The 15,758-nt window shown below is 39.3% G+C and overlaps 2 protein-coding genes across 3 annotated transcripts in view; one reads left to right on the plus strand and one right to left on the minus strand.

The window, feature by feature from the left end:
• Positions 1–100: 100 nt before the first annotated feature.
• Positions 101–9,859, minus strand: olah (oleoyl-ACP hydrolase). Of its 2 annotated transcripts, none has more exons than XM_053490087.1 (7): positions 9,657–9,859; positions 8,753–8,886; positions 6,068–6,206; positions 4,640–4,739; positions 3,053–3,222; positions 2,024–2,106; positions 101–800 (listed from the first exon to the last, which is right to left on the minus strand). In XM_053490087.1, the coding sequence occupies exons 2-7, from the start codon at positions 8,880–8,882 to the stop codon at positions 658–660; spliced, it is 765 nt and encodes a 254-aa protein (XP_053346062.1). In that variant the 5' UTR covers positions 8,883–8,886; positions 9,657–9,859; the 3' UTR covers positions 101–657. The 2 variants fall into 2 exon arrangements, with proteins under 2 accessions (XP_053346062.1, XP_053346063.1); XM_053490088.1 differs by lacking the exon at positions 9,657–9,859 and adding an exon at positions 9,115–9,179.
• A 1,253-nt stretch (positions 9,860–11,112) lies between these two features.
• The window catches only part of ago3b (argonaute RISC catalytic component 3b), a 30,686-nt gene continuing 26,040 nt past the window's right edge, over positions 11,113–15,758 (plus strand). Inside the window, exon 1 of the mRNA XM_053489773.1 lies at positions 11,113–11,584. Within this exon, the coding sequence (XP_053345748.1) occupies positions 11,566–11,584 (19 nt within the window). The 5' untranslated portion in view covers positions 11,113–11,565. The remainder of the gene's footprint in view (positions 11,585–15,758) is intronic.

Genomic DNA, 15,758 nt, shown 5'->3' on the forward strand with positions numbered 1-15,758 from the left:
ATTAATACACATACTGAATCTTGTGCCCTTTACAGAATACAGTAAAATATGAGTGACATTCATGTCAAGCCAGGACTTTTAATTGATTTTAATAAAAAAAAAAAAAAAAAAAAACTGTAAAAACGCCCGTTATTTCTCTATATAATCCCCTGCCACACAAGGTACAAACATTTCTCATTACGCCGGATCCATGCCTGCTTCATGTCTTGAAACGCTGGCCTCCCAGGAACTCCTTTAATGGCCCAAATATTTGGAAACGACATGATGACAAGTAGTGTACAGTTCCCACAGACAGATGTGTATCTTCTGCAAATTGGCGAGAAGCTATCCGCCAATTTTCAAGGATCAGGCGTTCTACTCGCTAAATGTTCACGGGAACGACTGCAGCAGGCTCTGAGCCACCTCGGCCGAGATCGTCAATCACGACACGGACATATGGTGGTGTTTAAAATAATTGCAACATTTTACTGCAGCTAAGAGACTCATCACAATACTGTGCTTGAAGTCTTCTGTAAACGTCAGTTGGTTTTATGCCTTCATTCAAAAGATCCATAGTTTGTCTTGAATTCCCCTCAAAAAAAATTCCTGTTTTCATGGTTTTTATTTGCCTCTGATGTCCAAAGAGTTCTACCGTCAAAGACGACATCCGAAAGTAGTCTAAAAGTAATCCATTTCCGCAGTCTCTAGATGTTTGGTGATGTAGTCCAGTATGACCTTCTCATTTGCTTGGTCTTTTAGGTAGAAGTGGGATCCAGGCAACATCTGCACAGTGAAATCTCCACTGGTCATGGCTTTGAATGCTGCAATGAAAGACACAGGGACATCAAATAGACATTTCGATATGTTATCAAATCATATGTTATCTCAAAATTTTATCTTCAAGCTTAGGCTCTCTAACTCTTACCTTCTGATATTTCAATTCCAAGGTTCATTCGACATAAAGTTTCCCCTACCACTTTTAGGAAATATCTAAAAACTTTAATCTAATTCACCTAATTTAACCACCTGGGGCAGTAAGCATCATCTGGATATCTTACTGCATAGATGTGTAGGCGCACTCGTGAAGAAACCTTGCAACAAAGTCAAAGCATGTCCATATAATGAAGCACATCAAATTATTTCGTCCATATTCTGGGACACTGTCTTTGTCCTGGGCCATTTAGATCTTATTATGAAGAATCACATGTACAGTCTATAGGCTTTTCAAGATCACAGGGCAGTGCATTAAATGCCTGACTTTTTTAAAGTTTGATGTCACCTAGTAGTAAATAAAAAAGGGAAATGCAACTGGAACTAATGGAGGCCCATTGGGACATGAATCTCACTGCCCCATGCTTGGAGGAAATCAGAACAGAACAGAATCATGGCTGGCCAAATTGGACCAGTTTTAAGACACCCTATCGCCACCAGATCTTGGTTTATTGCGAATGACCAAAATTAAATCTTTAATGTTTAAAAAATATGTCTAGTTTTTCCAGGTACAGGTTCTGCCACACCAAACTCTGTTGTAGCAGCTCCCTGCTATTGTACATGGCATGATGCGATCGGAAGGTCCCAGGTTCAAACCCCAGTGTTGGGAGGAAATGTCATGTCCTCATATGAGGACATTCGTGTCTCAAGAGGATATGTTTTCACTGCCGCCCTCACTCCTCACCCCTGGTGGAAACATCTTACACTTACATTTAGGCATTTGGCAGACATCTTGGGAGATGAGTAGATAGATCTGTAGTAACTGCGTAATGGACTGAGAGGTTTGGCATCATGAGGTCAGAGTTTGGGGTAGGACACTTCTGCTCTTCCACTCCAAAGGTTATGTGAATTACCCTTGTTATGGTTATTTGGGGCGTTATTGCAAGTTACTCCTGAGAGACTGTACTGTATCTTTCATAGATTGTTTCATCGACTATGACTTACCATAAATACAGCATGTTGCTTTATAATATGATACCTGACATTATAGACAGACAGACAGACAGACAGACAGACAGACAGATAGACAGACAGACATTTTGCATGGCTCCACCTTGTAAATCATGTGGCAAATCCTCCTTGCCATCAAAACATGATACTGGACATGACAAGAAAGGAGCTGTTGGCCTGCTACACCTGCAATTAGCACACACACATACACACACACCACACACACAAACACATTTCCATCACATTCTACTATTCAGCCTTTTTTGATGTAGTGGGTCAATTAAATCAGTCACAAAATCAAATTCATGAAATCATAACTTTTTTTTACACACTCTTTTCTTTGAGCTGTCGAAAGACCCACTACGCATACAGCTCACTTTTAAATAAATATATTTGAAAGACATTATTAAATCATTAAGAGTGACATCATTTAAGTGCCATACCATTCTATGAGAGGCGTTCAAGTCAAACCGGGACTTTTTACTGCATAGAATAACAGAAAACGGTTAGGAGAGTAAAAGCTACATTTAGTTCTTTATATAACCCCCTGCTACACTAATGCCCTTATTCCAGTGTTTCACTAGTGCCTGGATACCATCAAGGTAGAAAGCCTTCTTACAAATCCATGTTTAGACTGCCTGCTTAACATCTGAAATGCTGGCCTCCCAGGAACTCCAGTGATAGCCCAAACATGTAGAAATGACTCGGACCAAGGTCATGACTGTACGGAAGATCACGGGTGGGAATAGCTAGGTTCCCACAGACAGCTGCGTCTCTTCTGCGAGTTAGTGACAAGGTATTCAAGGATCATGTCACTCGCTGAATGTTCATGTGATCCTCGGCTACAGCCTTCTTTAAAACGTTTGCACCATTCTAAAGTTTTACTGCGGCTGTGTCTCACCCCTGTACTGTGCCTAAAATCTTCTGTAAGTGTCAATCGGGTTTATACTTCATTTATGATGAGAAATTCTGTAATGAGTCCCGGTTTCACCCGAACACATCGGATTGTGTTTTAGTAATTGATTGCCTAATTGGCAATTTAGTAATTAAACGTATTATGATTAATGATTATATATAATAGTGCAAAAATATAATGTATATAATTTTATATAGAGAGATTCAAACCACTTACGTGTAATTCTCTACCACGTTAAGGTCAGCTTTCAAGGCTGGCATGAACAACTTCAGGGCCTCAGGACTGGCCAGGATTTCAGGTGGCGTTCCTCCGAGAGAGATCATCCACTGGAGGAACTCCTCATCAGACAGGTGGCTTCTCCGTGGAGCCTGCAATCTAGTGTCAGACTGCAAAAAATGGGACCAGTGACTGGATCGGATTATGTATTTTCACCACATTCAGGAGAACAATCTAAAAACTAACCCCCCCCCCCAAAAAAGTACTTAATTAACTTAATTAAAAGTCAGTATTTGGTGTGAGGATGCTTTGTGGACCCTAGTGTCAGGTATAATTTATGCAGTTTTATACGAAAATTATCTACTAAAATTATCTACTTAATGAGCATCCTGCAGCACGGTGGCGTAATGGTTAGCACTGTGGCCTTACACCACCAGGGTTCGGGTTCGATTCCCGGTCTGTGTGCATGGAATTTGCATGTTTTCTCCGTGCTTGGCGGGTTTCCTTCGGGTACTCCGGTTTCCTCCCACAGCCCAAAGTCATGCAGATTAGCCTAATCTGCATGTCTTCGGGTTGTGTGAGGAAACCGGAGTACCCGGAGGAAAACCCAGCAAATATGGGGAGAACACGCAAACTGGGGCAGGAATCGAACCCGAACCCTGGAGGTTCTAGGGGACAATGCTAGCCACTAAGCCACTGTGTCGCTTTGTTGGAATACTAATGTTCAGAAGTTCTCGTTTAATGCTGGCATACATAAAAAAAATAAAATAAAAAAATTATCCATATGAAATTTTGTATAGCATATTGATGACTAAATTATTTTCAATTTCTTTCTTCCAACTGAATGTAACCAACTTAACCAAACCTGACTTAATATTAGCCACCTTGCTGTTGCTTTATTACATTAAAAGGTATTAAAAGGCTTCTTAAAGGCACTGATTTAAACTTGCGAAACTACAACTGGAAAAAAAGGTTTACAGATGTTTAAATTTCTGCTTTAATTTCGAAACACTTCGTCCAGTTCTTGCTTCCAAATTACATTTAAGGTCCCATATTTTACCAAGTAAACATAGGTCTCAAAGCTCCCCTAAAGTACACCTTTTCAGTGTCTATGTAATTGAGCTCCTGCTGAGCTACGGCTGTTCGTGTATGAGGTCACATTAGGGGGGTAATCTAATAGATTTATTCAAACCCTAGCCAATACAAAAATGGAAAAAGGATAAAAAGCGGGGTTTTTATCCCTCATGTTTTTTTTGTACACATATTGAATGCCCAGAAATTATTCAGATACATTTTGTATAATAGGTCCCTTTTAACTTAAGTTTAAGTGGCGTATGCATGGACAAAGTAAAATTGCTACTTAATGGTCTACATTTGACGTACAAGATTTTGGTTCACATCCAAAAAAAAAAACAAAAAAAAAAACATATTGTGGGGCAAATCGTAGCAGGTGAAAAAATCATTTGTTAACGGACTTCCTAGGAAAAAATTGGGTAGACTTTAAATAAAATAGCCTAAAATAATCCCACTACATATTACACCCATTTTAATAAACACAACGAGCCAGAGCGAACACGTCACACTTACATAAGGTGCCGAGGCTCCAGAGAGGAACATGTGTACAGGCTCAAGATTGTAAACGTTCTTCACACGTTCAGCGAAAGCATAGCTTGTCATGGCACCGAAACTGTCAGGCCACAGGAAAGAAGGCAGGTCAATATTTGAACATTTTGCATGCTTTTACAATGAATACATTAAAAACATGAGTGCAAACAGGCAGAATGAAACACACGACGCAAATCATGACTAGAGCTTTCCATAATTTCAAAACACTCTGGAGGACCTGTATATATATATGAATGTTTAACGCAACCAGAAACATTTAGAAATATATGATGATGGGAAAATTCTCACAATTTTTTTTAGTTCATAACAAATTGAGGCGCTTCATATCGGAAATACATTCAAGAGCATTACAGGTAGTCCCCGACCTACGAACATTCAAGTTACGAATTTACGCAGATACGAACAAAGTAGCTCACATGTACAGTATTTTACAAAGAATAGACACTACAGTGCACCATATTACCATATATACAACATTTTCAGTGTGCAAGTGATAGTATAAAATGTCTAAAGTCCGATATATTGTATGTGTGCGGGAGAAATGAGTCGGCCTCACTGGTTTTAATGCCAATCCGGGAACACGATGATAGAAAATATCTGTCCTGTAAAGCTGTCCTGATGGTGAATAATACTAATTTCAGAAAATTCTTAACAAAACAGAGTACACAGTCCAATACACTGGAAAACAGCTCTAAGACAAAATGCTGTCCGGGTTTCCCCTTGTAATTTAAAGGCGCAAAGACAACACTGTTACATTTGTCTGAGATTCATTTCCTTAGGCGTGGGAAAGGGGACAGAGATTTAGTTAAGTGGATTGGTATGCTTTACATTGTATATTCGTGTCAAAGGCGTATAAGACTCACTTTGTTGGACTTAAGAACAAATCCGACTTACGAATGGGCACCTGGAATGGAACTTGTTCGTAAGTAGGGGACAACCTGTAGTGACCACGCGTACTGACTGATGTTGGGATATTGAGGAGGCTAGTGTAACCAGGATCAGCCATAACATTAACACCACTGCTAAGTGAACTGAACAACAATAATCATAAATTATACACCAGTAAACTGGTGACAGGATCATGGACACCCGAGGTTCACCCATGTCGATTCAGCCTCTAAATTTCCCAGACCCCAATCTGATCAAGCACCCAGAGGATGCAGCAGATAAGCAAGTCTAATCCATGGATCCAATGCCAGACATGTGCTAGGCAATACAGCACATCCCCAGAGGCCCTGGACAGCCACGCCTTAAGAGAACAGAGCTGCCCCAGTGGCACAAAGGGAACCCAAAGCCTAGGTGGTTTTAATGTTAATGGTTTTATGACTGATCTGTATATAATGCACATTCCCAAACTGTAATCTAATACATCTTCTTAATTTCACCCACCTGTGTCCAAAAACAGCAAATGGTTTCTCTTTGAGCTCTGGTAAAAGCACAGCAAGGACCTCATCCAGGATCTGCTGCATGTTCTGGAAGAAGGGTTCTTTACCTCGACTCTCCCTTCCGGGCAATCTGACTGAATAGACTGTAGACAAAGGGTTGGCACATTTAACACCAGGAGGAAATTCCTTCAAAACATATTCAGAAAAGTTGTCCAAGCATGTCGTTGTGATATTTTATATATACTGTAGACAAAAAGGCTTAATGAGTTAGTCTAGTAAATTGGACATATGCACAATCCTGGATTCAAGAAATATATGGCCACAGAGTTAGCTTACAGACCTTTTGCAAGTAGTGTGATCAGTGGGGATGGGAATCACCACTCACCTCCCGATACGATATTATTGCGATACCTACTGTAGGTGCTGATTCGATTGAGTATCACGATTTTATAAATATCCTGATTGAATATTATTTTTTTTCCTTTTTTTTATTATTGAGATAATTCAATATAATTCTCTCCTACCACAAGAGATAAAAATGTGCAAAACGTTCAGAGTGCACCACCTGTAGAATTATAAAGAAACGATAACGCTTTACCGCCTTAAGTGCCTTTAAAGACTTGAGTGGTTGTAAGCATACAAGGTTTCTAGTGTGCGTGTTTCAAGACTAATTAGTGTGTAATGAAAGGCGGGCAACTTTAAAAACCTAACTGCATAAAAATGCATTTCTGTTGCACCATCCAGAAACTTGTGCACTTGGTACAAAATCGGTTACGTCAAACATGATCGACGTAAAACAGCTAAAAAACAGACAATTCCGGTCACATTCTGATCGACTGATGCATCTCTATTCCATCCATCCATCCATCCATCTAGGAACCTCTGTAGTCCAACTAAGGACCGTCGAGGTCAATGTTGACTATTGTATTTATTCTTATTTGTACGACCATGGCAGGACCTTGGTCAACTTTTACATGCACATTCACATAGTACTGGCAAGTTGGGAACGCCAATTAGCCTAATCTTCCTGTTTTTGGTCAGTGGGAGGAAACCGGAGGACCTAAAGGAAACCCAAGCATGGGGAGAACATGCAAACTCCATGAGAACGGCATGGGAATCGTACCTGTGACCTGGAGGTGCAATGGGGAAGTGCTAACCATTAAGCAACCATTCCGCCTTCTTCAACTCACTTGTAAAAATATCAAGGTATCCTACAAACCAGATGGATGGTTACTCATATGGGTCCAGATGCATAATTATAGTACATCTCATTACAAAACGTCCTAGAGGTCCAAGTACCTAGACTTCTCTACTGCTACTCCTTTATTCATCACAATAAAGGCATTCTCTTGGATGTGTTACATCATCATTACTATTACAGCTGTGTATACATCAACACAGTTCACCACTCAAGTCAAGTCAAGTAGGCTTTTATTGTTACTTCAACCATATACAGTTAGGACACAGTGAAACGAATCAACGTTCCTCCAGGACCAAGGTGCTACAACATGAATTTACAACATAAATTAACGGAAACTAACTAGCTAACTAAGAAACCTAATTATCTGGCTAGCCGAGACCTGACAGATTGACATGACAACATAAATTATTATCATAATAAATAATGATTTATGATAAATCCAACTGATTGGATAACAGCATGAATGAGCAAGGTGTTCTTAGGTGCTCTAAGTGAGCCTCATTTCCCCTCTCGTCTGTTCCAACCACTCAGCATTCAGCATCTCCAGTATACTTACTAATCCCCGGCCTGATCATCTGTCATCATCTGCACCTGTTTCTCACTGGTTCATGCCTTAAATTAGATGGTTTTTATGCTCATGTGATTCATAGGTGACTGTGTGACTTAACAAACAAAAAACATTCTTCTAAAACTGCTCAGGTACCGGGACGGGAGTGAAAACTGAGAACCGAAGTCTGAAGTCTTAGGAAGGCTGGAGAACTATTTCTCAAAACTACATTAAAATGCAAGAAAGTACGGCTCTTTGGAAGCAAAATGGCTCAAAACTTTTACACACTATTGTATAATCAAACAACTTCATTTTGGTGCTGTTCCTATATGAAGACGAAAGTGACCCTGACCAACCAGTTTATCATGCATCAATGCACATGCTTGATCACTTACACCCACGTCAGAGTAAACCTCACGCTCTTGCGTACCCCGGAATCCCTGGGATCTCGTCTACACTGCATGTTCTGTGAAATTTTCTGGAAAGCTTACTTTAAAAGGACAACCAAAAACAAAGTTGCAAGCAAGGGGGGGCCCAAGCATCTGTGCCATCGCCACCTGGGCGCACCATACAACCGGTGCTTTTTGAGCCTGTTAAGACCTCCAAAAAGCCTTCACATTGAGCTTCTTGGGATTAGCCTGCCAATCCATCAAGCACAAAAACAGCACCATTGTTTTTATTTCCACTATCCCCCATGCACACACTACGGGCAATTTGGGAACGCAAGTTATCCTAGAAGATGGACTGGACACTTCGAGACTGGATTGGATTGTGCACCACTGCTTACGAAAATTGCCTGGTCTAGCTCGGATTGCATCAGAAACATGACTTGAGACAGGAGCTTACATCCTGCTTTAGTAAATGTGCAGTTTTGTTCTGTCTGGTGCACCGTACACCTTATAAGCAGATACAGTATAATGAACATGCTTCACCATGCTTACTTTCGATGGAGTGATTAAGGAGTCTTCCCCAGCGAGCGTAGTGGATGGAGCCTCCTCCTGCCCAGGGGAAACAGATCAGCCTTGCTACAGCCTCGGGTCTTTTACTGAAACAGTTAATGACCTTATCCATCTCACTAGAGGAAGCAAATGGGAGAATTGGTTATTAAGTATGTAGGTTTAGGAAACTACATTAAAATAACTACTGTGCAGCAGATAGATGAGCTGCATATTAAAAGACCCCCATGTTATCTGAATTTAAACCATTTGTAATAAGACTTACTGACATCATGAGTCATAATGTGTTCATTCACATAATTAGACTAGAAATTGGTGTTTTCATTAGATAGAATGTAGTTACTTACATTATCTTAGGCGATGTGAATGTTAACCTTCCCTTAAGACAGATCTCCCTGGTTATGGGTGCCAATCCATCGCAGGGCACACACACACACACACACACACACACATTTACACGCTCATTTACACGCTATGGGCAATTTGGGAACGCCAGGTAGCCTAATCTGCATGTCTTCGGACTGATGGAGGAAACCAGAGTACCAGGAGGAAACCCACCAAGCACGGGGAGAACATGACAAGTCCATGCACACAGACTAGCAGACGAGATGGGAGTCGAACCCAGACCAAGCAATAAACCAAGCACAAGTCAATGTGTGCTGAACATTTTATTATTATTATTATTATTATTATTATTTTAGCAAACTTATACAAGTGCACAAAGACTAATGGGTGCAAATCAGACTAAAAGGTGGACAATATCATGGATTACTAATGCACATTATTTTGTGATTAACACACAAATGTCCTCAAACTTATTACCTCTTAAAGGAACTGATTATTATTATTATGGCTTCACTGCTGATCAATAAGACAGGAACAAACCAACCTTTGGAATTTCACTGCTTTCCTGGTTTGCCTTCAAATCTGTTTTTAACCTGATGGTCCTTAAGAGAGAATCCTCATGTGTCTGATCTCACACAGTGAACCAGACTGACCTGCACTGTGCTCTGCTCATCATGATCACGTGTCTGCCCAACTGACATTAACTGAAACAGTTGAAACACACAAACAGCAACAACTTCAGACTCTTCTGTGTCTCTTCTTCCTCTTCTCGTGCAGGAACAAACCTGCATCACGGATGCAACATCGCCATCTAGAGGCCACTTTTTATGTTTCAGTGATAATAATAATAATAATAACAGCAACAACTACAATATATGGGTAAAATAAACTATAAATGTAATCAATTCAAATAAGGTAATTATGTACATGAACTAATTAATTAATTTATAATTGAGTGAATAATTAAGTCATTCATTAATTGAAAAACAGTCAATAAATCAATAAATGAATTAAGGTACAGACCGGACCATCTTATAATACAGTGTATATTACTATCATTATTATTATTACTATTATTATTATTATTATTATTATTATTAGCAGTAGTAGTATTAATAGTGGTAAATACCATTCTCAAGGAAAAATTGGGTTACTTACTCTATATATTTTTTGTTTGAGTGTGTTTGTTTTTTCCTTGAGTTACAAAATAAAATATATCAAAACAAAATAAATCACAATAAGAGAGCAACAATAAAATTAACCTAAAACTAATGAGATTGATTGATTGACAGATGAGCTCATTGAATCATCAGTAAGGTAATTAGTGTACATAATATTTTAGAAAACAGCCAATTACTACTATTGTGTAATAATAATAATAATAATAATAATAATAACACAAAAATATATAAACAGCATTCTCAAAACAAAACACAATAAATGAAAAAACAAAAAAACAAAGAAACAAATAACTTCCACAGTGCAAATAACATGATTTTTTAATGATAGTTATTAATAATGAATAAATAAATGAATAAACAGATAAAAAACAAATAACAAAAAGCTAAATAACAGTAAAACAATTAGCAAACATAATAATAATAATAATAATAATAATAATAATAATAATAATAATAATAACAGTTCATAAATAACAGTATAATACTTTTGATAAGAAGAATAAAACACTCCACATCACCACATGTGTAAAAAGAATACAGTATAATACAGTATGATAATAAATAACAGTAAAATTAGCGACATTAATAATAATAATAATAATAATAATAATAATAATAATAGTTTTATTGTTATTATTACACCTTATTTTATTAATGAACTATTACTATTTTTTAACATTCACATTTTATTCTTATTTTTTTCCACCGTTACTGTATTCTTCTTCACACATTTTTTTTCCACACTAACTGGATGACGCGCCCCGGAAATGACGTAGCATCCCGAGGTTGGTATTTCCGGTTGGGTCCCACTGGCCGAAGTGAGATGGTGAACCGGTAAGAGGAGCTGGAGGGACTCGGAGGAAACGAAAGCCCTCTGGTTTCGGTCCTGGGTGAAGTGTTCGGGCGCGGAGACGTGTTTATTCCTTCAGCTGTAGGAGGAGGAGAGGAGAGGGGCATTTAAAGCCGCAGGAGTGGTGGCAGTGTTAGCTAAAGGGAAGGGAAGAAGAAAAACAGACTCCGGGGAGTTTTAGGAGGTCATCTGGGAGCAATTAGTTACAGAGAGACGAAGAAGGAGAAGAAGATAACCGCCTGAAAGCTTGGTGTGTATCTGCAGGAGAGAGAGAGAGAGAGAGAGCTGAACCGAATGAACCCGAGGCCGGGCTGACCCAGCCGGAGAGAGAGAGAGAGACACACACACACACACACACACACTCTCAGCCTTCCTCCTGCACGGGAGTCTAACCTCCAGCAATCCAGGCAGAGACCTCATGAATGGAAATCAGCACTTCAGGTAACCATTTAATTATTATTGCATAAATCGAGCAAATATAGGAGAAAAAGCGTTGGAAAAACACGACTTCCGGTGTGTGTGTGTGTGTGTGTTTGCATTTGGCTGGGCCTCCAGAAAGAACAACTGTCAGTCGTGTTAAAGCTCAAGTTCTTGTGTGTCAAACAAAAAGCTCGTCTAGCTCTAGGAACGCACTCGGATGACGTCACAACCGCCCCTGACGTCACTCGGATGATCAGGTTAGATCAGGTGCCAGGTGGCGACAGCAAGCCCGTTGCCATGGAGACTCACCTTGTGTGTCTGGTAAAAGTGTAAAGTTTCAGTACTGAAGTGTTTTTTTTTTAACACCTGTGGTGATGTGGTTTATTCTTCTTGTACCACACAGAGGGGCGGCTTAGTGAGTGCTTTAGAAAGTGGCTTAGAACACCTACCAGGCCAAGGGTTCGATTCCCGGCTTGGAAGAGTTATTTGTCACCAGTGAGTCTAAAATTGTGTTGTTGTTTTTTTTCTCCTTAAACATGTTTTAGGATTTTCAAGCGGTGATACAAATAAGTTCAACCTTTATTTGTCACATATACTTGTTAGTAGACTGCGCAGAGCGCAGGGTCAGCTGTTGTACGGCAGACAGAGATCGAGGGCCCATCAGCGGCAACCTGGCGAAGCTGAAACTCGAACCGTCGACCTTTCGATCAGTAACTCGGAGCCTTAACGCACTGAGGCTCCACCGCTTCCTCATACCGCAGATAGGGGGCGGCAGAGTGGCTTAGAACACCTTCAGGGTCGAGGGTTCGATTTCCACCTCGGGAGTGTTATTTGTCAGCAGTGAATCCTTGATAATAATTATAACCTCCATTATAGGTAATAAACAAAATTTTATTATAGTTTTTTATTTGGAGAAAATGTGAATGTTGATCACAAAATAATTTGCCTTATTGACCAGTAACACGGCGGTACGGTTGGTAGGCAAGTTCTTAATACGAAATTAACACAATAATGCACACCATAATCTATATATCTATAGAAACAATCAAAAACAATTAGAAAATACATGTGAATGAGGTAAAATATGGAATAAATAGACATTAATCCTTATTAAACCTTAATTCATGATTCCTCCTAAAAGCGAAACTAAAAGTGGCTCCCTATGCTTCTTGCACAAAATGCAAAGGAACCCAATAAAACTATGTAAACTTGCTTTGCTTGTCTTTCCACTGACGCAAAAAAGTGTTGTGCGGCTCCCAGACCTACGTGTAACTTGTGCATACGTGCAACGTAGGTGCAAGGCAGCGTTCGGTTCGGCCGCTCATGTTCCTTGTGTGCCGAGGCGAAATTTTTGCATAATTTCAGATCTTAAGTTGAAAATTCTTAAGGTGGGGCGCTCATATGCCGAGGTATCTCTGTATTGTCTTCCGTTTAGTCTTTTACTCTTCAGGCCCCTCGTGACCCGGTATACAGGATTAAAGCTGTATAGACGATGAGTGAGTGAGATACCACTAAAAGCTCCTTATGTAAAGTTATTCACTTTTGTCGTCATTTGTTGGTAGCATAGATTATATGTACACATATAATCGCTATCGATTTGTCAATAAGATGGAAACAAAAATATTCCCTAAAATGTTTTTTTGCTTTTAATGCCATTAGAATTTTTAACATTAATATAGAATCAGTACTGAAAACTTTTTACATGTGTGTATTTCTGGATGTAGCATGTTTTATTTTTTTTGTAATCCCAAAAGCAATTTATGTAACATTATTTGATTTTGTCATTGTTTAAATGTTTTTTAAACGCCTGCGAGGCATCACTTACTACCTATGTTATAGCGCATACACGCATAATCACTCCTGTCTGTTGCTTTTGTTTTGCTATTTAAAATCTGTTTTTGATTGTTACATATTTATTTTTGTTTATCTTTTGCTCCTGCTGTCGATAAATTATCTATGTCTATGTAGCACCTTGGCCTCACATCTCCAAGGTGGTGAATTTCCTCCTACATGCAGAATAGACTAATTGGCATTTGCTAAATTCCTGTAGTGTGTGTGTGTGTTTGTGTGCTCTTGGAGATTGGCATCTCATCCAAGGTGGGCGGTAATGCAACTTCCTGGATGCCAACCGCCGTAAAACAAGAACAGGAATCTTGTCTAGGGTGTACCACACCCCGTCCCCTGGGATAGACGCCCGGCCTCCCATGCGTTACAGAGAGAGAGATAGATAAACTTCACATTCGGGATTCGAATCAACATGGAGCTCCCAATACGATATCATTACAATATTACTATTGATATATATATATTTTTTTCACAATTGTCTGTTACAATTCTAGACAAGGTCAGCAAATTATTTAGGCAAATAATTTGATTTAAACTAGATGTGCCTGCAACTTTGTTCGCCATCTGTAGAATTTTGTGGTCAGGGGTCAATTTCAAGTCGACTAAGTGTAAATTACTTTTCTAAAAACATAATGACGCCCACAAAACTCCATTTAAGGATAAGTGTAAAGCTCGGAGCACGAGATGAGCAATCAGAGCACATGGAAGCTATATTGTAACACGTTTCTGTGCCAATAAAAATATTTAGTAATATATAATATTAATAAATGAGAAAATTTGGGAGAAATCCACAAATACGCAAACAGCATTAAGCGCAATCAGCATCATGAAGGAAAGAAGCTTTCGAAGGTCTAGAACTGTCGAAAGGTGCCAATAATTATGGAGCCGAGTCGACAGCGTGTGTAGGCAAATGAGTGAAGGCCGGCGCTCAGCTGCGCGCTAATGAGGGAATGACTCGTTGTGCCTTGTTCATGCAGGTGTTCCCGTGACTATATATATATAAGGAAGCACCTGTTTTGCTTTTATGGCTTGTTGGTATAGACTGAGTTGCCATGGAGAGAGAAGGGGAGGGGGGGAGTGGGCCACATGGGTTTGGTTGGTATGGCAACATCTCCCTGGGAACTGGAGTTCTTTTCTTCAGATGCCTTCCCCTCTATCCAGACATTCTCCGCATATCTCCTGTACACACCATTGTACTGACCCTCACTTAGCGTGTTTTTGATTTTATCACTATTTAACTTCATCTAGTTTCACGAGTTAGTCTAGATAGTGACAAGTGAAATCTTTTTCTCTCTCAGGGTCGAGGGTTCGATTCCCACCTCGTGTCTGTGTGTTTGTTCATGTCCTCCTCATGCTTGGTGGGTTTACTCAGGCTGATTAGTGTTTCCAAATCACCCGTGTGTTTGTGTGTCCCGTGATGGATTGGACCCCCACCCGTCCACGCTGTACCCCGCCTCGTACCCCTGGGATCAGCTCCAGGCTTCCGGTGACCCTGTATAGGGGTAATGGTTTAGAGGGAGGGAGGAAGTGAATTATTCTGAGAGGAAAAAATCAGAAATGTTTGTACAGCTAAAATGTTTTTTTTTTTTTTTAGGTCATCAGCAGTCGTACAAGCTGCATATTTAATAAATAATATTCAATAAAACAAATAAAATTTTAATCTGATTTTACATTTTTCCAGAAATCAAAATATATCAAATAAATGGCAAGCAGAATAGAAACAGTACAAAAACAACAAATTATTCGAAATAAACCCAGTGGTAGGGAAAAGAAGTGATCACCCATTCGAATCAAGACACGACCAGTTCGTATATATACAAAGGGCTGTTTATGCCATAGAAATATCACCCATGCTTATTTATTAAAGGATTAAAAAGACCCAAAATGTCAGCGCTGCAGAACTACCCTAACAATAAAAACACATACTTTTGGACTGCCCAAGTTTTAACACCATAAGAAAACAATTTCTACTAGAACAAGATTTAAAAAAACATATTCTGCAAGGCAAAACCAGAAAAACTTTTACAATTTCTGTCTAAAGTGCATTTAAAGAACCGAATGTAAAACCTTGTTAGACCATGCTATAATGTGGTCTATTATACTGAACAAAAATATAAACGCAACACTTTTGTTTTTGCTCCCATTTTTTATGAGATGAACTCAAAGATCTGAAACATTTTCTACATACACAAAATAACCATATCTTTCAAATATTGTTCACAAATCTGTCAAAATCTGTGATAGTGAGCACTTCTCCTTTGCCGAGATAATTCATCCCACCTCACAGGTGTGCCATATCAAGATGCTGATTAGACAGCATGATTATTGCACAGGTGTACCTTAGACTGGC

The sequence above is a fragment of the Clarias gariepinus genome, chromosome 28, assembly GCF_024256425.1.
Source record: "Clarias gariepinus isolate MV-2021 ecotype Netherlands chromosome 28, CGAR_prim_01v2, whole genome shotgun sequence".
Classification (NCBI taxonomy): Eukaryota; Metazoa; Chordata; class Actinopteri; order Siluriformes; family Clariidae; genus Clarias; species Clarias gariepinus.